Source organism: Sander vitreus, chromosome 18 (genome assembly GCF_031162955.1).
Source record: "Sander vitreus isolate 19-12246 chromosome 18, sanVit1, whole genome shotgun sequence".
Lineage (NCBI taxonomy): Eukaryota > Metazoa > Chordata > Actinopteri > Perciformes > Percidae > Sander > Sander vitreus.
In genome coordinates, this window is record NC_135872.1 from 10,406,662 (window position 1) to 10,434,651 (window position 27,990).

Genomic DNA, 27,990 nt, shown 5'->3' on the forward strand with positions numbered 1-27,990 from the left:
ATAAGCAGACATAAAATGAACATAAAAACGGGGATGGAATGTGATAATAAATAGAAAAAATAAGATTGAAAATAAAAACACACTTGAAGCAGTAGCGCTAAGCCTACAACTGCCGTTCGATCCGTATAGTTTGGGCTGAAAGTGAACAAGGGCAGGTGTGTTCCATTTCAATCCGCCCCCCAGCCCACTTTCCCTCTGCTCTCAAAGTGGCCTCCGTGCGACGCATGCTATTACTTCATACCAAGGGCTGAGGGGGAAGTGAAGGAGGGCATGTTAAAACACTAATGAAACGCAGCCTAAGTGTCCATCCCTGTTGAAGTGACCTTAAACAGGTTGCAGTTTCTTTTACCTTTCATCCCATAATTATAATTAATATATTATTAATATTACATACAAACATGTGTCCTATATGTGGGCAAACTTCTAATCAAATCATGTCGAGTGTCATACTTTGTCCGAACTATTCCTGAATGATCATCCAGTTTTCACTGTCACCTTGGTGAGGTAACCAGTGCCTCAGGCTGCCCATATGGCGGGAGCATCAGCTCCACCTCCGCTCAATCTGCAGGTTCACCTTACCAGACCTGTCTGCAAATCCATCCGTAGCATTTGTTTTAACCTACTTGGAGAAGTGGATGGACAAGCGCCATCGTGACCGTGATATCTTTTGATTAAGTTTCAAGCAGGTCATTTAAAACTAAACATATTGTTTATTACCATGCATCTTGGCCATACAGCAGGAAAATGTGTGTAATTTGGCTTACTTTTTTTTTTTTTTTCAAAAGGAGGTCTTAACTTTGTGTTATTTGGTGATATTTATTATGTAGCAAACTCTGACAGTCTGGAGGATAAAACCACTATAATGAGGGCACGCAAATGTCACTTCAATCAAGTTTATGTTCCAGCCTGATATTCATTAGGAGCCCAAACAGCCAGACTGTCCCACTGATCAGAATAAGAAAAGCTTTATTACCAAGTACGTTTTTTATCATTAGGAACACCAAAACAAGGAATTTGTTTTGGTGTTGTAGGTGCATGTCACACATTCTCTAAAATAAGTTAAACAAACAGGTTAAACAGAACTATATATATATATATATACACATATACACATACACACATACACACACACACACACACACACACACAGAATGTATTAAAAATAAGAGAGTAAGAATTAAGATGAAAAGAGCAGATTAAGTACAGTGGCATGTAGAGCCAGAGGTGGGGTGTGGAGAGAGTCAGGGTGTTGATAAGGCTAGTGGCGGAGGGGAAAAAACTGTCCTTGTGACGTGAGGTTTTGGTCCTGATGGACCTCAGCCTCCTGCCAGAGGGGAGTGTCTCAAAGAGTTTGTTGCTGGGGTGGGAGGGGTCAGCCACAATCTTTTCAGCACGCTTCAGAGTCCTGGGGGCGTAAAGGTCCTGGAGCGGCGGCAGATTGCAGCCAATCACCTTCTCAGCTGACCGAATGACACGCTGCAGTCTGCCCTTGTCCTTGGCTGTGCTAGCAGCGTACCAGATGGTGATGGAGGATGTGAGGATGGACTCAATAATGGCTGTGTAGAAGTGCACCATCAATGTCTCTGGCAGGTTGAATTTCTTCAGCTGCCGCAGGAAGTACATCCTCTGTTGTGCTTTCTTGACGAGGGAGCTGATGTTCAGCTCCCACTTGAGGTCCTGGGAGATGATAGTTACCAGGAAGTGGAAAGACTCCACAATATTAGTTGTGGAGTCACAGAGGGTGATGGGGGCAGGTGGGGCTGAATTCTTCCTGAAGTCCACAACCATCTCCACTGTCTTTAGAGCGTTGAGCTCTAGATTGTTTTGATTGCACCACATCACCAGGTGGTCAGCCTCCCACCTGTAGGCGGACTCGTCACCATCGGAGATGAGTCCGATGAGGGAGGTGTCGTCCGCGATCTTCAGAAGCTTGACAGACTGGTGACTGGAAGTGCAGCTGTTGGTGTACAGGGAGAAGAGCGCAGAACACAACAAGAGAGGAGATGGTCTGTGAGTCGGAGATGTCTTTCCCCAGCTTCACATGCTGCTTCCTGTCAGACAGGAAGTCAGTGATCAGTCAGGCACACCAAGCTGGGAGAGCTTCTCCTGAAGCAGAGCCGGGATGATGGTGTTAAAGGCAGAGCTGAAGTCCACAAACAGGATCCTGGCATAGGTTCCTGCGGAATCCAGGTGCCGGAGGATGTAGTGTAGGGCCAGGTTGACTGACTGATTCAATAGATCATGACACAGTTACAATGTGTCTAATATGAATTCAACAATTCGTCTCGTGGCACACAGCAGTTATTGTTAGCAGTTTTTGTAAAGCAAAAACATTATCTTGTCTAGTGACATACTGTATGTACATTTCATTTAAACTAGAGTATGTCAAAATGAACTTGTTTACTTTCTGAAGGGTGACACAAGAGCACAGTAACCAAAGAACATAAATATCACTAGCCTTTACTTTTTAATGCTGCAATGATAGCCGGTAGGTTTACTGGTAAGCTGTAAATGTCTCTGTTCGAGCACCAAAGAAGGAGTTTAACAGCTCCCTGCTTTGTATTTGGATCACTCCAAAGTGGGAGATGCTGCCTCATTAAAGAAGAAAAGAGAGTGTATTAAAACAAATACATACGATTACTCATGGGCTTCATTAATCCATTTTTACCATAATTAGACATAGGAAAGTAATATTTGGTGACTCTATAATAGTTTTTCACGGTAAAGAGCCCTATTCTTAGTATGCATCCATTAAGTGTTCTGCAGTTAACTGGAACAGACCTAGTGAACCAACGCTGGGCAGAGATGAGTCGACTTTCTGTACCCAATAGGACATTCTTCACTATACTGATGGCAGTTAAAGTCAACAGTTAACCAAAATAACAAACAAAAATGGTCCCTCACTGTTATGGTTTATAGGCCTTTATGCAATGCTTGGGTTCATTGAGACCCGATCACCAGACAAGAAGGTGGATGTTGGACAATTCTGCAAAACCCCGGATTACAGTCAATATTTCTTTTACATCAAATGCTAATGTTTTTAAATATTTGATTTCTGGCTATGGCAACTACAGCATGGTTAGGATTAGGGAGAATTTGAGGCCACTCTGCAATGCAGATGTCTTCTGCAAATAAGGTGAACCTGGCTCAACTTTCACTGCAAAACAAGGCACTGTGTTGGCTAATTAAATGTATGAGCACACTTTCCTGGTAGATGTAATGTGAATACTGCACTTCTACTCTTTCACTCGCAATCATGATAACTTTCCAGAGGTGGTGGAGGGATGAAAGGAAATACTCCATCCAAAGATCTGGATGGATGTGATGTGGAGCGGGGATTCCGATGATGGAAGGAACCCTGGGCACTGGATGTTGTTAGGTTATGTGCAATGCAGGAGCTAATGAGGATCCTAAATAAACAAACAAACAAACAAACTGCTTCAATACTCCTTGATGCAAATTGCCATTAACACATATTCTAGTGCTGTTTTCCACCAACAAACAACCAGCATGTGAATGACGCATCACCGCTGACAGCTGTGATATTAGGACTATTCCACAGAAAATACGTTAGCAGCCTGTTGTTTTAGCCCGAGGTTGGCACAAGGTGCTTGTGTTTTTTTTGGATGGATATTAAATGTTTACTCATAAGCTCACACTCCGATGGCGGCCCTCAGGGGTAAACACGGCTCACCTATCATGGTTATTGTTATTACCATTAGGCCTCAGTGTTTGACAGTCTACTTCACACAGGTTGGCTTGTTGAGAGATTAAGCAGATGCTGGAAACAAATTAGAAAACAAATTCCCCTGGGAGACAGTATATATGCCAGGTGAGCTACAGTCGCTTGGCGCTGTCTGACCGAATCATTCCATTGCTCTGAGCCAGTTGGATTAGCATAACGTTAATACAAGACCTGGGTTAGCAAAGCATTCAACACCAGGAGAAGGCTGGAGCTGTCAGGAGCCAGTGAGTTGTGAGAAAATCACTTCAGGTTGTTATGATAAGGATGGCAATGAAAGCGCTCCGTTTTGTCTGTGAACCAAGTATTAGTATTAGCTTCTCACCTCTCACCTCAGTGTTTAGACGCTTTCCATGCTGATGAGGAGCCAACCATGCTTGATGTGGAAAGATTCGTTTTTGGCACATGTACTGTATGTACTGAGGCAGCTACTGAGGCTCCTCCACCATCCCTGGGTGCTGGAAAGACAGCTCAGTGCTTTTGGCACATAATCAACACCCAGCCGGATGGTATAAGCCCCCCCCCTGTTGTCTGAGAGAAATTTGTGCGAGAGCTGCATTTCATGACATTGTGAGTTCCTCAGGGAGAGTTTCTCTGCTGTGGTCATGTGACTAGCTGTGTATCGGCTTTTAATAGTAGTGGAGGCTATAGTTGTGATTGGGTTTTTGTTCCCCCACAATGCAGCTTCAACTGCTATTTTGATTAAATTTGTAATTTGAGGCAGCTGACAATAATTTGGGTTTCATTTATCGGGTGATTGTTTTTAAGATATTGGTTCTCACAAACTTGGCATTGGTAAAACGAGCCGCTTGTGTGTTTGTCGTGACTACATCAGTACGGTGGCTCTATACAGTAGCTCTAATGCTTAACGAAAGGGGTAAAAAGAGTTCAAACACACAAGGACACACAGATACACACCACACACATACCATTGTACACATAATGAGCTTCTCGGTGCAAATTTCCCATCAGCATTCAGACATTTCTCGAAGAAATAAACGCAGACAATTTGCAGCTCAGTGTGGGCTATAACATTGTGTCTCTTAAGCATCATTAAGGGAAACTCTAGATGCTTTTGCCAGTGCCTTCTCCAACATTTCTGCATAATTTGCCAAACACAATACACGTCCTTTTAGGCAGTTCATATGAAATGACTTGGCTTTTGTTTAGTAAATGCTTTTATAGCCTATGAACTGCAGCATCATGGACAACAGAAACATTTAATAACAGACTACATTTCTGGGGAGACAGAATATTGTTGAGTGTCATAAGTGTAAGTTTGATTATTGACCTGTAGGCAGTGTTGCCAGATTTGACTGAAAATAGCCCAATCAGAGCTTTAAACACGCCCAACTGTCATTACAGAAGCCTCATTTTGTTAAACGTACAATATGTAATTTTCTGCCGCTAGGGGTCTCACAATCAAAACAATGGAAGGTAAACATGGACTTTTGATACGTTGTGAAGTTGTGTGGAATTATGGGAGTTGTTGGGAGTTATTGGCAGTTTTCATTGTTAAACACCAATGTTTATGTATGTCATTGTTATGAAATAGCTGCAATTTCCCCAGCATAATTATGTTTTTCTTGATTTGATTTGTATTGTTAGCTGACTAGTTAGTGAGCAAGCAAGCTAACATTAGCCAGCAGCTAAAACCACCATATCACAATATATTTCAAATGTCAATGTCAACCTTTGGATGTTTTCAACACCGGGGCGAAAGGGGTTTGTTGTAACATTACTCAACGATGCAGAGAGACGGGTGCATGTGGGGATGGCTGAAGATCTCCCCTTCATTTTTTTGTAATCTTAACTTGTCTATTTGGTGCCTAACCCACCTTTTGTCGGGTATATTTAACTGTAAAACAGCTAAACGCGAAGGGGGGAGAATTTTGGCAGGGAGGAGATTTTCGGCACTAACACCAGTAACATGAATGGAGACGTAACGTTACAGATGGCCGCTGTTCTGACTCAGGTGCCTGGGGTCTGATATGGTCTGTTTCCCCGATAGTTTAACTGCCGTTAGCATCGTTAGCAGCCAGCGCTGGAGTTATGTGCTGACCAGGTTTGGATTGCTCTAATGACAGTGGCTGGCTGCTAGCTAGCTGGGGTCTCACTGTGGATGTATCCCCGAGGCTGTTGTCAGCGCTCATCCCGACTGAAGTCTCTTAACTTATTGGTGGGTTAGCCCAGTGCTGTTAACTGTAGTCAAAACAATCATATTAAAAATAACTTTTTGAGCGTGTTAAACGATGTTGTAACCTTATGTGACCAACCAAGCATTAGCATTAGCTACTTCTCAACCAGCACATTGTAGTAACGTTAAGCTGGATCGATATTGAAATTTATCAATAAATGAGGTCTCTGCTGTATTACTGTGTTGCAAAGTGGCATATAATAAATGACAAAATAATGCTGTGTGGCAGGAAAAAAAAACGGTTACTGAGTATAACTCTGTGACATTGTATGATTTACAATTACTCTAACGTAAACTTTTACGTTTTAGTAAACTAAAACTAAATAAAAGTTAACATGCTAAGTGAAGTGCCTAAATTCAACAAAACAAGGATACACCAAGGACCTGATTAAAAGCAATCAATTAAAATGATTTTCTATATTATATGTATTATAATCAAGCAGTTATAATTACTTTTAAATATAATGGGATGTATCAGATATTGACTTCAGTTTTGACTGCAGTATTGAGTCCAGATGTTGGGGGAGTAGATTAACAAAGTCAGGGCATTTTCCCACCTATAGTTCGTTTGCTTTGGTCCAAATCATGGTGAATTGGTGAGTTAGTAAACTTGGAGCGATTTGCCCTCGGTCGGTTTGGTTTGGTTTCACACCTGGAAAAATCCAAGCATACCAAAATGCGTCTTTACAAATCAGGCAAGAACATCCAGCCCTCTTATTGGTCGGATATGTCTGGGGGCGGGAGCAAGACAGTAAATACAGGAAGAAGGTCCTGTGTTCTGGTCTAGTGGTCAAACCGTCAAACCAGCTAATTTCATTAAAATTATCAGACATTGTTTCACAAGAGACGTGACTACGTCTGCTCTGGTCACCGAGACTTCGCTCTGCTCTGCCGGCGTCTGTCTCCAATTTTAGCGGCAGCTGGTTCGACCATGCAGATACGAGTGACAGGGAGGAAGCTTGACTACAGTCTATTTCTGTAATAGAAACACTGCAAGCTGCTACAGTTTGCTGCTCTTCTGCATCGCAGATTGCTAAACACACCTGACTACAGGAGACATTAGCTCAGACTTGCGGAGTACATATAGTTGGTGCGGTTCGAGTACGGATCACGTTCTCACCACAAACGAACCGCTCCAGAGTTCGAATGAAAGCGTACTGAGACCACCTCTTCAAGCAGGTCTCGGTACGCTTGTTTGGTCCGCTTTCGTAAGCACCAGAGTTCGATTGCTGCATTCTCACCTGCCCAAACGAACCGCACCAGCAGGGCAAACAAACTCTAGTTCGATTCAACTGAACTAAAGGCTGTTGGTGTGAAAACGCCCTCAAACAGCCACTCTCAGAGACAAAGGAATGTGGCCAAATCCTGAGGGGGTTGCCACGCTGCCTTGAAGTCAATTAGGCAATGGTTATGGTTATGGTTAGGGTTAGGGTTAGGTGCCTTGGAGGCAGCTGTTGCAGCGCTGCCTGGAAGGAGCCGTTGGGGGCAAAAAACACCATTGAGCGCTTTTTAGGGATGGTAAACTACTTGGGCAAATTCATTCCAAACCTAAGTGAACTCACCACACCACTACATCAGCTGCTTCACAAGGAAGTGGTGTGGAATTGGGCGAAGCACCAACAGAATGCTTTTGAAAAGCTCAAGACCTGCATCAGCAGCCCACCTGTACTCCATTACTATGATGTAAGGCAACCAGTGACGCTCACCTGCGCTGCTTCACAATATGGTTTCAGGGCTGCCTGCCTCCAAGAGGGGAATCCGGTGGCATACGCGTCTTGCACACTGACCCAGACGGAGACGAGATACAGGCAAATAGAAAAGGAACTTCTAGCAGTGGTCTTCGCCTGCTACAAGTTCTATGACTACATCTACGGCAAGCCGGTCACAATTGAGACAGACCACCAGTCCTTGGTCACCATTCAAAACAAACCATTTCACACCATCCCAGCGCGCCTGCAACGCATGATGCTACAGTTGCAAAAATTCGACCTGACTCTCACCTACGAAAAAGGAAAGCACCTCTGCTTAGCCGACACCCTTTCTGGCCAGAGTTTGAGGTGATGACAGTTCAACTAATATCTCCACGGCGCCTTGAAGAGCTCCGTAAATACACTGCTGCAGAAACTCACCTATTTCATCCAACAGGGCTGGCCAAAACGTCCGTGCAGCGTGCCTACAGAGGTGAGAGTATTCTTCAGTTTCCTTGATGAACTCACCGTCGAAGACAGGGTCATCATGAAAGGAAACAGGGAAGTTGTGCCTGAATATCTGAAGGTGCTACACATGGGACACCCATTAGTTGAATCCATGAAGAGAAGGGCGAGGGAAAGTGTTTTCTGGCTATCAATAAATGAGGACATTCAGGCTTTCATTATGGCATGCGGCGTCTGTAACAGCCTGAGGTTCCACCAGCAAAAAGATCCGCTAAAACGGCACACAGTCCCGGGCCTGCCCTTGTCTCTTGTCGCCACAGACATATGTGAATGGAAGAATCACTGACAGTCATCAATAAGCTAAAGCGTCACTTCTCAGTCCACGGCATACCACAGAAGTTGTACTCCGACAATGGCACCCAGTATACTAGCCAGGCCTTCCATGACTTTGCCCAATCTTGGGATTTTTAGCATGTGACGAGCAGTCCTGAGTATCCACAATCCAATGACCTCTGTGAGAGGGCTGTACGGAGTGCAAAGAAACTGTTAGAGACCACAGAGAGAGACGAAACAGATTTCTACCTGAATCTGCTTGGCATACGAAACACGCCCCGAGACAACACCCTGGGTTCACCTGCACAAAGACTGTTGTCCCGTCGCACTCAAACTATTTTGCCCATCTGCAAGCAATTGCTGAAACCAGATGCAAGAACCCCAACCAGCATCAAAGCACAATTAACAAAGAAGCGGCGGACACAAAAACACTGGTAAGACTGCAAATAAAAAGGGGTCATGACAAAGAGGGAATTGTGAAGCGAAAGTGTGATGAGCCATGCTCATATGTGGTAGATTCTGAATGGAAGGAATACAGGCATAACTGACACCAGATCCTGCCAGTGATGGAGCCACAGCCTCCAAAGAGCACCACTTACACCGATGAATTGAACACAACAGGATACACACCCAATGCAGACATGGACAAAATACAAGGGACTGAAAGAACTGAACAAACACCATCAGAACAGTGTCACAGACAACTAAGTCCAGAAAAGTCTCCCACCAGTGTATCCCAGCAACACGTGGAACCGCAGGCCAAGAACCCAGTTCAAGCCGCCACTTCTGTGTATCTCACTAGGTCCGGCAGAGTCTCTAGGCCAAATACAAAATACGTGAACTGAACTAGCTGCTTAAGTCTATTGACTCAAAAATGTCAGAAATAATACTTTGTTCTATGAGATCTGCATAATGTTTCATTCTGTTGACAATGCATTTAGTTGTGGGACACTCACAGAGTTCATTTTTATGTAAACCAGATCATATTTGCATTTCTATTATAAAACTGCTGTTAGTGCAGAAGTATGTGATTCTATGTTTCTCATGTTCAGGAGCCACAGCTAAAGGGGGATGTAGATAGTGGTACTGTTTTGACCCTTAAATGTTACCATACTATGAGTGGGTCTCGCGGGATGGACTTCGGGAATAGAATGTTTTTTGTACAGTGGGAACTCCATGCATGTAGATGCTCTCTGTTAGACTGTGGATGTTGATAAAGAAGAATCAAACTTTCATTCTGATACTTTATTGCACAAATGACATATGTTTATAGGCAAGCTCCTCCTTCAGAGGGTGGCTGAAGAAGCCATTGGACCAGGATTGCGCTGGAGCAAAGGGCCAATGGATCCTGGCCCCAACCAACCAATGGGAGGAGGCGACACCCGGAGTAAAATAGAATATTAAATGTCTGGACTAGGAGATCGGGGCCATTTTGCGGAGCTTTCAGAGCAAAGTAGTAGTAGCTGAATGGGCTCAATTATAGGAGAGGAGGTGCCAATCAATAGAATGAAGTCTACCTTTCATTGGTGAAAACCGCCCCAAAAAGAAGCCCAAATTATCACAAGCTGGCAAACCTTCCAATCTGGCAACACTGACTGTAGAGAAGGTTAATATAATCCCAAACTTTTCCTGTAAAGCCTCTCTCTGCAGCGTACTAAAAGCAAAGAGCCACTATAGCCACAGCCTTGTTTCCAGCATTGTTCCTGGAATCACATCCCAGCTGAACTGTCTGCACACAGAACAAGTTTTCAATACCTTTCCTTTTCAGGTCAAGAGAGGAGAAACACAGTGACACAGCCGTGCTCAAGAGACAGCCCTTATGACACTTTCATAGCCAGTCCTCTACACAACACATTACATATCTAATTTTCCTTTGTGTCTCAGTCAGTCAGTGCTTGGTATACTGATAATCTTTGTTACTGATTACAGAAAAAAGGTTTGGATTGAGCTCATTGTTTTTCAAATGATACGCACAGAAATATAAACCATGGAAATACTTAAATACTCTTCCAGCATGTAATATTCAATATTAAAGAATCAGTCTGATGAAAAGACCATAACAAAAATTAAATTGATCCTCCTAAGAAGTGTTGTCTGTGTATATCTTCTTCTGTGCCATATAGCTTCTTTGTTGTCCAAACAATATAAAAACACATGTTCCTATAAACATGGGCACTGTACTTTATTTGGAGTTAATCCGATATACACCATCCTGCTGCTCTAAATATTAACTAGAGCACCAAATGTGTGTTAAACCGCTGCTGAATATAGTCCCCAAACAAAAGCCCTATTTACTCCAGTTTTAATCAATGCCCAGCTCTTTTCTTAACGATATTTGTGACTCATTTTTTAAAGATTTATATCTTCACGAAGAACCAAATGTGCTTGCAGTTGAGTACCACAGACAAGGTAGAGAAGTCAGAAAAATACTGACGGACTAACACGCTGGTTTTGCCCTTTTCATTGGGTTCGTTGACAACAAATATAGAATCCTAACACCTCAATTATCCTTTAAAATATGTAATTCTACAAGTTTTGTCATATAAACTGAGACAGTACACCTCACAGGAGTCAGGTTGCCACAGTATATCAAAGACTTTACACGTCGCTGTGTTGTATATTTAGATTTGGAAGAGAATCAGTAGGGACCTTCAAGTGAACAAGATTCAGATCTCACAACTGTATACTATTTTATTTGGTTAAACTCCAGTCAGCCCCTGCTGGATTGTGAAGTCTAATAAATACAAAGTCATGTTTTGTTTAGTGAGTCAGGCAAGCACTCGACTTTCCATTGAGGCAGTGGAGCATAAAGCAGACGTACAATAGGTAAACATTCGCTGGTCATGTGAACGGGGCAGCAGCAGCAGCAGCAATGAGAGTCACTTCTGTCAACTTTCTCAGACGTCAGTCCTTCAGATCCAGAACAGCAACAAGCTCTCTCAGCCAATAATAGCTGAGGATGTTTCTCCCTGTACACTCACTTTGTACCCACATCTCAGTGAAATTGGGGCCTTTGATGCTAAAATCTAAGCATTATTGTTAAAGTACTGGAAATAACATGCAAAATCCATGAAACACTGTGACAGGGATTTGTTTGCTTTGAGTCTAATTATTTGTAAAACTGTTGACTTATGGAGGTGTCTGTGTTTTATTTTCCCTGGAGGCTCTGTAATATTTACCCTATTCACCAACTTCAGTACAATAATTACAATTACAAAAACAAAGATCCCATTAAAATCCACTTTACTGGAGCGCTGCCGTCTCCATTAAAGTTTGTTGCCCATTAAGGTCCACTTAGTAAACTCAGAAACTTTGGTGAACTTCTAACAAACAAATCAACAAAGTTACCATTATAAGAACAGAAGAGCTTCACAGAATCAGTTTTTTAATAATTGCATTAGCCAAGAATTTCCTTTATTTCCTTTTAATATACTCTCCACAACATCATGTTACAGCAAGAGCTTTTCTTCTATAGACACCTCCTTGTTTGTCCCCATGTATACGCAAATCATTTCTAGAGCATCTTTCAAAACAGAGTTACAATGTACCTCACAGGTAAATGCCAACAATGCCAATAAATACAACAGGAATTTCAAGGAATGGTCAAACACTTTGTCGAACCATTGCAGTAAGGAGGTGTACAAATGCCAGCCTATACAGGTGGGTACCTGAAAAGCTTTTTGTCCAAGAAATGTCTGATTTTAGGTGTCAACAAAAAGAACTACACCCAGTTTCTGGTATTTGGGCCAGTTGGTAATCTTAACCAATAGGCCTACATGATGAAGGGACAAATTTATATCTGTGCCACTACTACTTATAGTTGCTAAGCTAACACTTCAGCATGTACAGCATGTGTTTTACGTATCACAGACTTTGGTTATGAGAGCAAACCAACAGTCTTCATCATAAGTCCATCAGAAATTAATAGTACAACATTTACCACATCAAAACATTGATTATTATTTTTTTCGCTGTTTCAACATTCAGCACTAAACCGTCCAATCTTTGAACTGCTACAACTATTACATAACATATTGTATTTTAGTGTCAAAGGCCAAACAGAAAAAGTGAGTAGTCATAACAGAGTAATCACAAGACTTCTCTTCTTCACACGTATAGCTGTCTTTGTTTTGAAGTTTGTGATCTTCATGTAACCTTAAGACACTACACTGAAAATTATCTAGAAATGATCCGGCAAAGCTGTATGCGAGTCCGATTGTGAGTTTGATTGTATGTCCGAATCAGTCGAATCAAACAACAAATGATGTTAACCCTGCCAGCTCCCTAGTACAAACTGTGTCATCACCGATTGCAACAAATGTGCAAAAATTCACAGTGAGCGAGTGGCTGTGCTGATGACATCAGCTCGACAAAAACCGGAAGAAAACAAACAATCAAGGGTGAAGAAGGAGGGCGATTTACATTGAAGACTGCAATGAAAATGTCCAACTGGAGAGAGAAGATTCTGTAACTTCTGTGAGTAAAGACACCCAAAATAAAAAAAATAAAAAAATAAAAACGCTGAAATCATCAGACAAATTCAACGGCAAGAGACTCGGTTGTTTATGACCATGTTATGAACAGCTCGGTGACAGTGTAATCTGCATCATGTCCTTCCTGTGGCACACTCTGTCCAGGCGTCACACCTTGTCTAAATCAAACGGAGTATTTCCAGTAAGTGAGAATGCATCTGACACGGACAATCCCCTGTTGTGTGCTACATGTGTGAAAGAGAAACTCCGAAATATGTTGGGACCTGATTCCTCGGACATAGTCCGGAGTTCATATGTGAAAACAGCTTTAGAGACACAGCCATTGCATTAAGGGGGGCGAATCAAACAAAGAGTTAAACAGTCATCCTTTCAGCTCTTCAAGTTGACAGCCCTGACTCAAAGACAGCCCACTGTCCAGTGCTCTTGCTAACATGCACCTATATGTCATGCACATTTTGTCCTGTGACCTTTGGGACCTTGAAACCTGTTTAAAGTCTGTTGTGTAATTTCAGAAATTACCACAGAGCCGTCTTTCTTTTCTTTCGTGATTTTTTTCAAACAGCTCTATGTTTATGTCACATTACATCTCAGTGTGTCTGCATGATGAGTGCGGAGGGCAACACCTGACTACAAGCACGACACTGGGTTATGCAAGGTCATTTTAATTTAGGGCCTTATTATGCAAGCATCAGGGAGAGTTACAGTTACCATATCTCCCAAATCACGTAAACACAGCAGCAGCTACACAGCAGGGCCCGGATCAATTCCCTCCCTCCCATTCAATTACACTGTAAACTGAAACGGCTCTGGTTGATTATGAACCATTGATTCTCAGTTGATTCATTACAGATAGACTGCGTGAAGCATTTTCACGCTGTGATTTTTCACTTTTTTTTATCAATTTGAAGTACTGAGTTTTTAGTGTGTGACTGTGAGAGGGCTGCTGATATTAAAGTTCCATGAAAGAAAAAAACAATCAAAATCCTCTACACTATTTCTTGGCACGTTCAAATCAACATAACCTCAATGAGTAGCTGAGCTCTGGTCTTCATCATGGAGCACCACAACAAACTGCCCAGGGAACATAAAGAGAAGAGTCTGAAGTTGTGTTAGCGGCTCTGTGTGGCTGTATTTACTCACAGCGGTGCTTTGAGCTAAATGGTAACGCTAGCGTGGCAACATGCTGATGTTTAGCAGGTATAATGGTGAGCAAGTTTACCATCTCTGTTATTTGCCATACTATTACAAAACCAAAAATGTAGTCAATACGATGATGGGAATGCCATTAGTGTCACAGGTTTTTGATCATAAACGAAAGTTTGACACACTGAACTTTTGACCTGATGATGGCGCTGGATAAAAAAAACAAGTATTACCAAAGTTATTAAAATTCATCCTGTGGTGGACATGGATGTCTGTACCAAATTTCATGGATAGCCGTCTAGCTGTTGAGACATTTCACTCTGAACCAAAAATGTGAACCTCATGGTGGCGCTATAGGAAAAGTCTGAGGATCACCAAAGTCAGGAGGATTCATCGTGCTGGAACCATGAATATATGTACAAGATTTTGTTCCAATCTATCCAGGTTATAGACAAATAAAAAAAAGTCTAAGAAAGCTCTTCATTCTGTCTGATGTGATTATACTTGATGAAAGCTACAGCGCACAGTAACCGAAGCACGTTTGAGCTATTTTCTATAGTTTGTATATGTTAAAATAAAAGCTTTCGATGATCCAAAACCAAAAAGCACTTTCACCCCATACCTTCATACAGAGCCATAGAAGCCTCTATCATCTTAATGAAACTTAGTCAAAGTTCAGTCACTCCCTTTATTCTCTCATTCATTCTCATCTCTCTCCGGCTTCTACCATGTGGGCGTTCACTCTAAGTAGTCCAACCAGATTTTCACCACGATCTCTCTTAGCCAATCATATCCTTGCTGTCAAACTTTAAAATCCGTTCTCCTCTCTGCTACTGTCAATTATATTATTTTAATACAAACGGATGCGTCCCTCCTCCAACCTGTCACCTGCAGTCTTCATCATATCAGCGCCCAGTCCTGCTCCACATTCCATCATCCAGGTCTTCAGCAACTCTCTTCACCACCACCAGTGTCTAGGATTATCCTACAATGATCACGGCATCACTATCCCCCTAAATATACCAGGTCACTATGGGGTCTAAACGCCAAAGACTCTTCTCAAATTCTTTTTTTATCATGCACTTGAATATAAATTGATTGTTCACTGAAAATGAAATATCTCCTGATTAAACTGATCCCAATATATCACCAGGTAACTGAGTGCAATACAGCTGTGCATTTATTGTATTGTCACCTTGAACAGACGCTCCACCAGCTCTCCTCTGAGAAGTGTTGAAGTATCCATTTCCCTCAGTCTGTCTAACGATGGAGCCCATGTGGAATAGCTGTTAGGAGTTATATTCTTTGTGCACCCAACCACTTACTGCACTAACCTCTTAAGCTGAATGAATAATAATGTTACTAATGCAAGTAATTACCGTTAATAATTCAGGATGTGACCTCTAATTACGCAACAGCTGAAGATTAATTCATTTGCCTACATCAGTGGTGGCAACCTGAAAATTATGATATTTTATTTATTGTGAGTCCACATATAGAAACATCACATGCACTGACCCAGAGAGGATTTGCTGCTCTTTTTCAGCAACAGCCTGCTTCACATTCACATACTAATGTGTTTAAACACTTGGTAGCCTCCCAATACATCAACAACTGAGGCACTGCTGGTGACAGATCAACTAAACCAGAGCTGGAAGTGCTTCAGCTCTCTGATCCAAGCCACGTTTAATGTGATGGAGGAGAGTTGCCTGCAACCCAACCAGCAAATTTCCCTCATAGAGTCCAAGGCTTAACCACTGACTGGATGCTCTATGCTGGGATTACAGCAACTCGTACAGATTGCATGCCCTGAATGCATTTGTATTCGCTTCCTCGTTCTACAATTATGGAGTCACAGACTACAAACGCCCTTCAATCGAAACACTGAGCTCATGTCTAACCAATCTGCAAGAGGCACACGGCCAATTGATCTTTGAACAAAAACTATTTAACAAGAGGTGATTCACAATCATTAAAATCCATGAAAGATTCTTTTTTCTAACTACAACCATATGGTTACTTTAAAAGGGTCCTTTCTAAAAAACGCTTTATTTATGAGCCTAGGGAAAGGTTAATGACTTCAGAGATTAGATATTAGACAAAACATTATAGGCGGAGTGTATTTTTTTGTAATATTCCTATTCCACAACTTTAAAGATTAGTTAGACGTCAAAGGGTCAGTCCACCCAAATTATAAAGAAACATATTGTCTCTTACTTCTGGTGAAAATAAATAGGTACATTTCATAAAAGAAATGACTAAAATCAACATTAACATATTTTTCCACAAATAGTGTTCTCATTGGTCTGGATAATCCCCAGAAACAATTTTTGGTAAAAGGGATTAGAAAGTCGTTCCACTGAAAATTGCCACACACAAAATCTCATTTAACGCCACTGAATTGGGCAGAAATCGAAAGACAGATATGTAAAGACCTCGACAAAGTAAATTAAGCCTTGGTTAGACACCAGTGGAGATAACCAAGATTTTTTCCTTTAAAAATTTGGGTGAAGCAACCCTTTAAGTTAACTATGTTAACTTGAGTAAAAAACAAACAGAAATATCAGTACTGGACAATTTGTTTTCTGCAGTATCTGCAAATGGCAACCATGGTACAGTTACGCTAAGTGAAAGATTGTGGTTCTACTGTAGTAAATAAAATGTATTGTCAAGGTATGGTACGGGTAAGTAAGGTAACTAGAGGTATGGCAAATGTATAGTTACGGTTACAAAAAAAATCTGAACGTTAATCGCAGGTTTTTTTATCCTAAGTTAGACATGTTACACCTGCTATCCACCACCCTGCCTGCTACACCCTTACTTTCTGCCTCGCTACAAAAAGGCCATACTACGTCTTGCATTGGCACTGAGTGTTATGAGCGTAACCATCCAATGTACAGTACTGTATATGCGCTCCAACAGTTTCTGTAAAGACTCTTTGCAAGAAAGTAGTTCAAATAAACACTGTTCGGTCTGTTTCTGAAATGAGATGATGACACAGAGGATATGAGCCATGTCTTATTCGTTAAACGGTGTTTTCATGTTTTGCATGTGTCATATTTGGTATAGATGACCTTGAACTGCAGCCTGGGCGGTGAGTGCTGCGGTCACATACGGTGACGTGACAATGACAAGATGTCATTCCCCTGGATGTGTGCGTTTGTATATACACAATACATTTCTAAATAGTGGCCTTAGGACTGACTCATTGCCTCTTTTACTTTGTTTTTCATACTGGTAACATCAGGTTATGTTTTCACATCAACTAAAACACTCTGGTCCTTGGGGGTGTCCTGTGCTGGAGGACAGGAAATAAGATGTTCACGTCTATTCTGATACTTTGGTTTGTGACATACATAGTTTTAGCCTCTCTTTTATCATACTTTTTTAAACTCAGATTTAACTTCAAATAAAAGCTTAGCAAATTAGATGTTTCACCCTTGTATTGTGGCTCAGCATTTGGACTTTACTGTAAGCCATGGCATCTACATCTATAGTGTTAATGTTATGTGCCAGGAGGCCAGCGGAACAGCAAGGGTCTGGTGTTGTCATTAATACTTAATGGCAGGCTGAAAAGCCAATCACTGTGTCACTGTGTTTGTAGCAGCCTCAGGGCTCACAATTACAGAATGAGGTTACAGACACCCGGGGTAGGGTTTGTGTGCAATTAGTCGCCTGCATCTGATAGGGTTACAAGTCACAGGTCACTACTGACAACTGCCCAGTCACTAAACGCATGGAGGAAGGCTCAGATAGGAGGTGGTGATAAGGACAGATGAAAAGAAGACGCCAAAATGAGACTGTCTGACTTTGATGAGAATAACAAAAATTCGATCTCCCTCTTCCAAATGAAAAAGTTGAATTTAAAAACAATAAAACGCAACATTTCTCAATTCAATACACTTAAAGCGTAACTCTCGCCAAAATGCAACCTAGGGTTTTTTTGTGAATGTACCCGAGTCAAGCTTTCGTGTAAAAGCATATTTAGGACGGAAGCGCCACTTTTAAGATTTACCGTATCTTCGTTTTTCGGTCAAATTTCGGTCCTTTTGAACGGGAGTCCTAGGGGCACTTCTATGCTAGCATCAAAATCACTATTTTTAAAACACTAAGAAGGCTCGACGCAACATGAAACTTTTCTCCAAGTATCACCAGAGTCTCTGCACATGAACTCCAGCATTGACTCTTGTGTACACAGAGTTTACTAAAAAGAAAGGTTTTGAACAACTCATTGTAGCTGTTGTTTTTCCGGTCGCCATCCATCGAGCCAGTCAAAAATAGTCGAGGGAGGAGAGTAAAGATGGAAAGCTCCTAAAGCTTAGTTCCATATGAATGCACGGATAATTTGTTGTTTTGTCGTTAGTGAAACACAATATTGACCTTATAAGAATGACAATTCCTCCTATGGAGTCCTTTCATTCGCGTTCGGAGATCGCCTATTTTTGACTGAGAAAATGGCGGATAGCGTAAACAACTGCTAACGTGAGTTGCTCAAAACCTTTTTTAGTAAACTCTGTGTACACAAACAATGTTCTCAATGCTCGAGTTCATGTGTAGAGACCCTGGTCATACTTCCAGCAAAGTTTCATGTTGTGTCGAGCCTTCTTCGTGTTTTAAAAATAGCTATTTTGAGGCTATCATAAAAGTGCCCCTAGGACTCCCATTCAAAAGGCCATTTGACCGAAAAACGAGAATACGGTAAATCTTAAAAGTGGCGCTTCCGTCCTAAATATGCTTTTAAACGAAAGTTTGACTCTGGTACATTCACAAAAAGACCCTAGGTTGCATTTTGGCGAGAGTTACGCTTTAAGTGTTTTGCCACTACAGCCTCACTTGGTCTGTTATGACCAGTATCATATAGTGGCTAATGTTAGTTAACGCTAGCATTTTTTTAACTTGTGCTCCTGATACCTTGTAACCCATGTTTTAGCATGTCACAGATAGACATCGTCAAAGCAACTGATTTAAGAGAAATGAAGGCAAATTCAATACCTGTAATTACGACCTGTGGCCACAGTGGTCGCTGTTAGCCAAAGGTTAAGACAAAGGTAAACAATGCATTTTTTTCCCTTTTTTTGGTTTAATTTTTCAATATTTAAAATGTCTGACTCAGTTAAGCTTGAAGTTGTAGCTCCAAGAAAGATACAAAGAGCTGAGTAAAGTTAAAATTAAACTCATTTTGAAGGCTGTGTAATAAAGTGAGTAAAGAGCTGGGAGCCTTGTGGTGTTGCAGGGCCTTTGGAGCAGGGATAATGAGTAAGAGCACAAGAGAAGAGGCAAATGGATGTCTGAAACCTTAAGTTTCCTGGAGCATCTTCTCTAAAAACAACATTTAGTTATGAGCAGCAGAATTTTATATTTGGAGAGAAGCTTGTCCTTAAAAGTCCTTCACTTGGCGGCTTCACATTTGACTGATGTAACCCCTTTTCAATGCTACAATTCAATGAACTGCTATAGTATAGTATAAAAGGCTCTGATGACAAACTGTCTGGGTTCAGTTTAAAAAAAGGTCTCTCTGCTCAGTCGGCGTGAAGCAATACACACAATGTCAACACTGCAGTAATGGGGCTTTAAGCTGCCACCAACACCTCATGCTGATGTGAAAACCTGTCAGTAATATTTAGTTCATGGTATTTTTAACCTTCTTTGCTGTGGCTATAATCATACTACAATCCTTTTGAAAGGAAGTTTAAGAAGATGTTATATCAAGTGTTGTAAGGACCATATTATTCAAATACAGCTGTGGGGATTTATTGTAGGCTTCACCTGTTGTACTTAATACTGAGTTTATAAATAATATGACATTTGATGGTATTTCCTCCATCTGTGGTATCATTATAGACTACAATATTGTTCCGAGTGAGATATATATATATATATATCCTATAACTATAAGCATGTTTTCTATGTATAAAACATAGGCGGTTTAGTACTGCTTAGCACTGCTGCCTCACAGAAAGTAGGCACTGCTGAGTAGACTACTGGGTTTGATCCTTGTTGTTTTATTTGACATATTTGATTATTTCCATTCTACTCTACATAATTTAGTCTATATTGACAGCGTTCCACTTCCGGGATTGTTCAGGTGCTGCTGGAGATTCCGCTGGATGTCGCTCATTTTCCTTTAGCTTCCACTTTCTTCGTGTTGGCATTCTAAACTCCGATGACTATGGTTAACTGCTCCTCAGATCTCTGCAGGGTAAATCCATACAGCTAGCTAGACTTTCTGTCCAATCTGAGTTTTCTGTTGCACAACTAACACAGCTTTTGAACGTATACACATTACACCAAAACAAGTTCCTTCCCATTTTGCAGCGGCACCGTCATTGCGCTGCCAAAGATGATTGTGATTGGTTTAAAGAAATGCCAATAAACCAGAGCACGTTTTTCTCCAATTCTGAAATGTTGTGTGGACTAGCCAGACCCTCCTCCGCAGCATGTGAAGGAAGGTCTGGCAATGCGAGGCTGTACATCATTCTACTTTGCAGCTACTTCTACTCCACTTTATACATGTTGATACATGTATCTGGCAGCTATAATTGCTTGTTTCTCTGCAGATTCAGATCTTACACAAACAAAATTAGACATTATAAAATAAGATTCATTGTTACAGATTAAACTATGTATATAAAACTGAAAGTGGACAAAATACAACAGTAAGAAGAAGCATTAAAACAACAAAATATGCTACAGTATATAATCAACACTCACTGCTGCCATTTTTTCTGCATTACAAGTCCTGATACCTTGTAACCCATGTTTTAGCATGTCACAGACAGACATCGTCAAAGCAACTGATTTAAGAGAAATGAAGGCAAATTCAATACCTGTAATTACGACCTGTGGCCACAGTGGTCGCTGTTAGCCAAAGGTTAAGACAAAGGTAAACAATGCATTTTTTTCCCTTTTTTTGGTTTAATTTTTCAATATTTAAAATGTCTGACTCAGTTAAGCTTGAAGTTGTAGCTCCAAGAAAGATACAAAGAGCTGAGTAAAGTTAAAATTAAACTCATTTTTGAAGGCTGTGTAATAAAGTGAGTAAAGAGCTGGGAGCCTTGTGGTGTTGCAGGGCCTTTGGAGCAGGGATAATGAGTAAGAGCACAAGAGAAGAGGCAAATGGATGTCTGAAACCTTAAGTTTCCTGGAGCATCTTCTCTAAAAACAACATTTAGTTATGAGCAGCAGAATTTTATATTTGGAGAGAAGCTTGTCCTTAAAAGTCCTTCACTTGGCGGCTTCACATTTGACTGATGTAACCCCTTTTCAATGCTACAATTCAATGAACTGCTATAGTATAGTATAAAAGGCTCTGATGACAAACTGTCTGGGTTCAGTTTAAAAAAAGGTCTCTCTGCTCAGTCGGCGTGAAGCAATACACACAATGTCAACACTGCAGTAATGGGGCTTTAAGCTGCCACCAACACCTCATGCTGATGTGAAAACCTGTCAGTAATATTTAGTTCATGGTATTTTTAACCTTCTTTGCTGTGGCTATAATCATACTACAATCTCTTTTGAAAGGAAGTTTAAGAAGATGTTATATCAAGTGTTGTAAGGACCATATTATTCAAATACAGCTGTGGGGATTTATTGTAGGCTTCACCTGTTGTACTTAATACTGAGTTTATAAATAATATGACATTTGATGGTATTTCCTCCATCTGTGGTATCATTATAGACTACAATATTGTTCCGAGTGAGATATATATATATATATCCTATAACTATAAGCATGTTTTCTATGTATAAAACATAGGCGGTTTAAGTACTGCTTAGCACTGCTGCCTCACAGAAAGTAGGCACTGCTGAGTAGACTACTGGGTTTGATCCTTGTTGTTTTATTTGACATATTTGATTATTTCCATTCTACTCTACATCATTTAGTCTATATTGACAGCGTTCCACTTCCGGGATTGTTCAGGTGCTGCTGGAGATTCCGCTGGATGTCGCTCATTTTCCTTTAGCTTCCACTTTCTTCGTGTTGGCATTCTAAACTCCGATGACTATGGTTAACTGCTCCTCAGATCTCTGCAGGGTAAATCCATACAGCTAGCTAGACTTTCTGTCCAATCTGAGTTTTCTGTTGCACAACTAACACAGCTTTTGAACGTATACACATTACACCAAAACAAGTTCCTTCCCATTTTGCAGCGGCACCGTCATTGCGCTGCCAAAGATGATTGTGATTGGTTTAAAGAAATGCCAATAAACCAGAGCACGTTTTTCTCCAATTCTGAAATGTTGTGTGGACTAGCCAGACCCTCCTCCGCAGCATGTGAAGGAAGGTCTGGCAATGCGAGGCTGTACATCATTCTACTTTGCAGCTACTTCTACTCCACTTTATACATGTTGATACATGTATCTGGCAGCTATAATTGCTTGTTTCTCTGCAGATTCAGATCTTACACAAACAAAATTAGACATTATAAAATAAGATTCATTGTTACAGATTAAACTATGTATATAAAACTGAAAGTGGACAAAATACAACAGTAAGAAGAAGCATTAAAACAACAAAATATGCTACAGTATATAATCAACACTCACTGCTGCCATTTTTCTGCATTACAAGTAGGCTACTTTTATTTTAATATAATGCTCTTTCAATGCAGGACTTTTACATGTTATTTTATATCACAGTATTGCTACTTTTACTTTAGTGAATATTTAATAATTAACTTTGTTTCTAGTAGAGATGTTCCGATACCGATACCAGTATCGGCTCCGATACTGCCTAAAACGCTGGTATCGGTAAGTACTGGAGTTTATGCACCGATCCGATACCACGTAATAAAGCCCTAAAGAAAAAATACGTTAAAGTAGTTTATGTTCTTTTTCCGTTATAACTGACTGTCAAACTGGACAATAAAAGAACGTTCTGTGGCATTCATGTTTCACAAAGAGTTTAACCTGAGCCAGACTGACAACAAAGAGAGAAATCATATCACATCATACAGGGATAGTATACAGTTGTTAAAACATAATAAAATATATGACACACTAGTATCGGATCAGTACTCGGTATCGGCCGATACACAAGTTCAGGTATCGGAATCGGTATCGGGAAGCAAAAAATGGTATCGGGCCATCTCAAGTTTCTAGGCTATCTGAATGAAATTGCATGTTCTTAATAATTGAAGGGGATTTGTGGTGTCCCACCTGTTGTAGGCAATACTGAGTTTTGAATATCCTCAATCTGTGGTTGACCCATTACTCAAATAATATAATGTTCATATAAGTATGTTACCTATTTTAAATGTTTGTGGGATCTACTACAGTACTCCCTTTATGGTTTAGTCTTGCAGTAAATCAGTGTCCTTCAAAATAGCATGCTTGGCTACCAGTAGCCTACAATGCATTTCATATGGGTTTACAGTCCTAGAGCTTGCCTCAAATTAAACATTTTTAAACTTTTTTTCTCACAGTAAAATGAAAGCCAAAGTACCCAGACATGATTTCAGTGTTGCTCTCTTACCAATGGTGGTGATCACAGTGATGGCGAAGTAAAACGAGCCGGCGAATTTCCACTGCATCCCGGCTTTGTGCGGCTTGAGCTCCAGCACCACATTCTCCAGCTCGTCAAAGTCCTCCGTGGACAGGTTGAAGGTCTTGAGCAGCTCCGCTTTCCTCAGGTGCAGCTCCCTCCTCTGGGTCGTCTCCTTTCGGGATTCCAGCGCGTCGAAGATCGCGGCGCCGACTATCAGGTAGGTGAAGGTGCAGATAATGAGGGCGAGGGTCCTCACGTTTTGCCTCTTCATGGTGGCGTGGTGCGTGTTAGGGGGACGGGCAAAGTGTCAGCGCGGGTCTGGAGGACGGGGAGCTCGGCTGGCTCATGGCTGTGCCGCTCTGACGGAGCAGAGAAGCTCTCTGATTACTTTATGAGCCAAGGAGCTGTTCATTCAGCACCACGCCCCCCTCCCACTAGAGGAATCCTCCCCCTCCACCCATCTATACAATCCAACCACCCATCCACCCTCCCCTCCCTTCTTCCTCCTCTCTCCCATTTCTGAATGTACGGATGAAAGCTGCAACCTAGCGGCTCAGGTTAGCTGAACTCTCTGCCCAGCCTCCCTCATAGCACATTGTCAACCAACGTGGCCCTAGGGACAACTGTCCTTCCTCGTCCTTGTCCACCTCTTCCTCCTCTTATTCTCACTCCTTGACTTCTGGCTCATGCTTCACAATTGACCTCCATTTTCCTCCAAAACAGGAGAGCTCATCTGTCGTCTCTGACTTCTAAGTGTACAATTAAGCAACTAGTGTTTACACCTGTCAAAAGTGGGTGTTGCCAATTGGTACATATAGCTTGGCATTGTGATTGTCTCTGCTCTCCAAAGGAACACAAGAGATTTTGATTTTAAATGTTGCTAATAAATGCCTAATGTAGAGAATGTATGTAGTGTTTTGCAAAAGTTTGATTGAGAATTTAGTGTAAAGGAGAAATTGTGCTGGCAATTCTGCAGACTTGGTTTTGGGATTTGGTACATGAATTTCAGGTTTTAGCGATTTCTAAGTTTGTAAACATTATTGTGCCCAAACTTTAGTGCCCAGGAAATTACAAAGACGTGTTTTAAAGATTTAAGTCTTCAGTAGGAAGCAATTAACTTGGGACTCAGGACCACAGCCATGGGATTTATTGACAAAAACAAAAAGTATTTTTCTATAAAAACATGAAAGCATAATTGCTACTATTTCTACTATAGTATTGATATAGACAGGGTCAGTTTAATGGTTCAATAATAGAGACATAATCTTTCTGTATCTTGATTAAGCAAATAACCATTGAAATAATTTCCCCTCATGAATATGCTTTTTTTTAATATACTGTATAAAATCAAAAAGTGTTTGTAGACATGAAAAGTGATATAGATGTTATTTATTCCCTTTAGTATTTATCCCTTAGTCTTTACCTTTCAAAGAGCATTTTATGAAAGGTCACATTTTGGATCAAGTTTTACAGATTTATTGATTTATTGATCAGGCCGAGGCTTGCAGCACTCCAGTAAGTGAGGGAAGGATTTATGCAGGCTCAGTCACAGTTGATTTGACTAAACCGTTTATTGAAGCCAGGTCTATTTTTGTCCTGCTCACAGTGTGGAACGATTGTAAAGATTGTCCAGGATCTGTCAGTCAAAGATAGAGCAGGTGAGGGGCAGTACAGATGTCATCATCTGTCATAGGTTGGTAGAGGGATGGTTATAGATATGTTTAAGGTGGTGAGTTTTTAATTCTGGATGAAAATATACTCAAAAGCAGCAGATGAAAGCATTTTATTACCCAGGGCGTTTCAGTAGAGCAACAACAAAACTATGCCTATGAGACTGTGTTTGTGCAAAAGAAAGCATTTGTTTAGGAGTCAAACAGCAATAATGAAGGAATAAAAAGCAGTGAAATCTGATCAGGAATGCCTTGACCTCTTCACAGCGCAATTGCCAAACAATGTCTCCAACTGACGCACAATGCATCAGAGAACTACCAACTGGAAACCAGTGACACTGAAGGTCATGAAATTTGGCCCCAGTTAGACTTTCACTTGACCTTTTGTCTCTCTGAGTCAAATCATCATCACCATGACTTTCTCTTTCAGCTTAAACACACATTCAATTCGCTGCACACATACAACACTTGTCTTTTAACAAGATTGGAAACTTTCATAGGAGGTTTTGTTTACTCTGAAGTTTGAAAAATTGCTTCTGGTATTGCCTTGATGCACAGGGGAAAGATAAGGTCAAAGAGCAGACATTTGAAAGTTCCTTGGAACCAAAGTAACAACTGGATTCTGTAAAAATGTAGTGGTGAGTCATGTTGAAAGCTTTACTCATAGATGGAGAAGTTTCTTTTCATTTGGAAAAAAAAACCAAAACCTTCTCTCAGCAGTTAATGTAAATTAATAATGGGGCTTTTTTTTTACCACCAGCTGCTCTGCTCAAGTAGCTCAGTGGTCACCAAAACAAAGCTGCTGTAGTCCCACATGGTCTTAGGAATTGAAATTATTTTATTACAAAGAGCAAACAAGTTGATGTCATATCGACTAAAAAGTGAACTCCTTGCTATATGATACTTTTTTCGGCCAAGTTTTGGGGAGTTACAGTTACTGAATTGTTACAGTTACAATCTGCTAACAGTGGTGACACCTTAACAGGTATTAGTGTCATGAGAAACAAGCCACTCTGCAATGCCAAGGTGGTCAAAGACAAAGGAGGAAAACCACTTAACGAGAAAAATGTTTTTAATATGGTGCTCTGTTTTGTGTGTGTTTCTCATGTTGGTCCTGGGTCTGAAATAGAAGTGTTGAGCTCAGCTGTAGAGTCCTGCAGGCCTGCAGGGCTTCAGCTGCCGGCCGGTCAGTTCTCGGCATATCCTCCACTGCGTAATCACCGATACATCCTCATGAGAGCGAACACTTCTTGCAGCCACTGACCCATCAGACAAAATTTTCCAGTGGCAGGTTCTGACCCCCGGCTGTTTGAGCTGGGGATCGAGCCTGGACACTCATTACTGCGATTTTGGAGAAGCTGCAAATTTCCCACTGAAGTCAGAGCTTTGATGTACTTTGAACCTAGTGGGTGTTCAGATCGGAAAAGAGAAGAAAAGTACACCGCTGCACAACTAAAGTTCCCAATTGTGAGCATTCACTGAGAATAAATAAGTAGGTTAGATATTGGTTTCATTGTTGTTTTATTCATGATCTGGTGCTTTAAAATAGGTGCCATAGGTTTCTATTGACTCAAAGTAAATCCCTTTGAAATATTATTATTTAGCTTTTGGTTTGATGACATACTTTTCTCAGAAGAGTATGTCATCAAAACATTATGTCACATTATGTCATCAAACAGAGTCTCTTGAAATGTGTCCTTTGTGGTATACACAAAGGACACTCAGGTAATAGGCCTAAAGCCCTCAGCGGAAAAGGTTTAGAAGTAGAAACAGCAGATACAGGCAGGTCACCGTATACCACATCTGACTCTAAGTGAGCTGGAAAAAACACAGGTGTGTCCCCAACAACAAGTTCTCTTCTGCAGAATAATTCAGTATCTTTTATTAACCGGTCACTGATGATTCCTTTTGGGATCTGTTCTGTCATAAATGTCGCATCACCCAAGTTCACTTTCTTGAATACTCAATTTGCAAACAGAAAAACTCAGATGTAAATGTAAAATCTATTCCTGTAAAAAACAATGCACATTGATTTTAAGACCATTCAAGCGAACAACAATTCTGTACCCAACATATGTACACACAAATATGCATATAAAGTACACACAGTTTCATATTATGTCTTTCACTTGTTGCCAGGGCTTGGGTTGTTGAAGGCTGACTAAACATTACTGGAGAGCATATTACATAAGGACATCATTAAGGCAATGCCAGGGAGACAGGAGCCATCCCAAAGCCCCCCCGGTCTGCACCCCCTGCCTCTTCCCTACCAGCAGAGCATCCTGGGAGGGGTGCCCTTCAGCTGCCTACATCTCATCACACAAGGTTCAACGTGGCCTGCAGACGCCCGCTGACATTCAATTAAAGTATTTCATTTTCCCATCATTTGCTCTGCCTCCGTGACTCTGACGCTGCTCCTGCTGTCATTTGATAATTATTCCAAACATTCCTCCAATTAGAGGTGAATCTATTTTTTAGCCTTGGCACCCTAGTGAGTGCAATACACCTGCTGAAGCTGCTCTTCAGGATGAGAGGATGGCAGACAGTGACGTACTGAAGTGTAGATATTACTGGGAAAGTAGGAGAGCAGTGTGGTACCCTGATTGGTCAGAAGGTTCTGGTTCATGTATCTTCACCTTTAACCTGAAGACCTCTGGATATTTTGTTGTTGTTTTTTGACTCTGGGTCAAACCTAAAATCAGTTTGCATGAAGTTGGCTTATTTCAGAATTGATTGCTTTATCTGAGAGGTTACAGATACTTTTCTGTCTAC

The 27,990-nt window shown here is 41.1% G+C and overlaps 1 protein-coding gene across 1 annotated transcript in view; it reads right to left on the minus strand.

Moving 5' to 3' along the window:
• The window catches only part of kcnk3a (potassium channel, subfamily K, member 3a), a 42,651-nt gene extending 18,709 nt beyond the window's left edge, over window positions 1-23,942 (minus strand). Inside the window, exon 1 of the mRNA XM_078274508.1 lies at window positions 23,537-23,942. Within this exon, the coding sequence (XP_078130634.1) occupies window positions 23,537-23,819 (283 nt within the window). The 5' untranslated portion in view covers window positions 23,820-23,942. The remainder of the gene's footprint in view (window positions 1-23,536) is intronic.
• Between the last annotated feature and the right edge of the window lie 4,048 nt (window positions 23,943-27,990).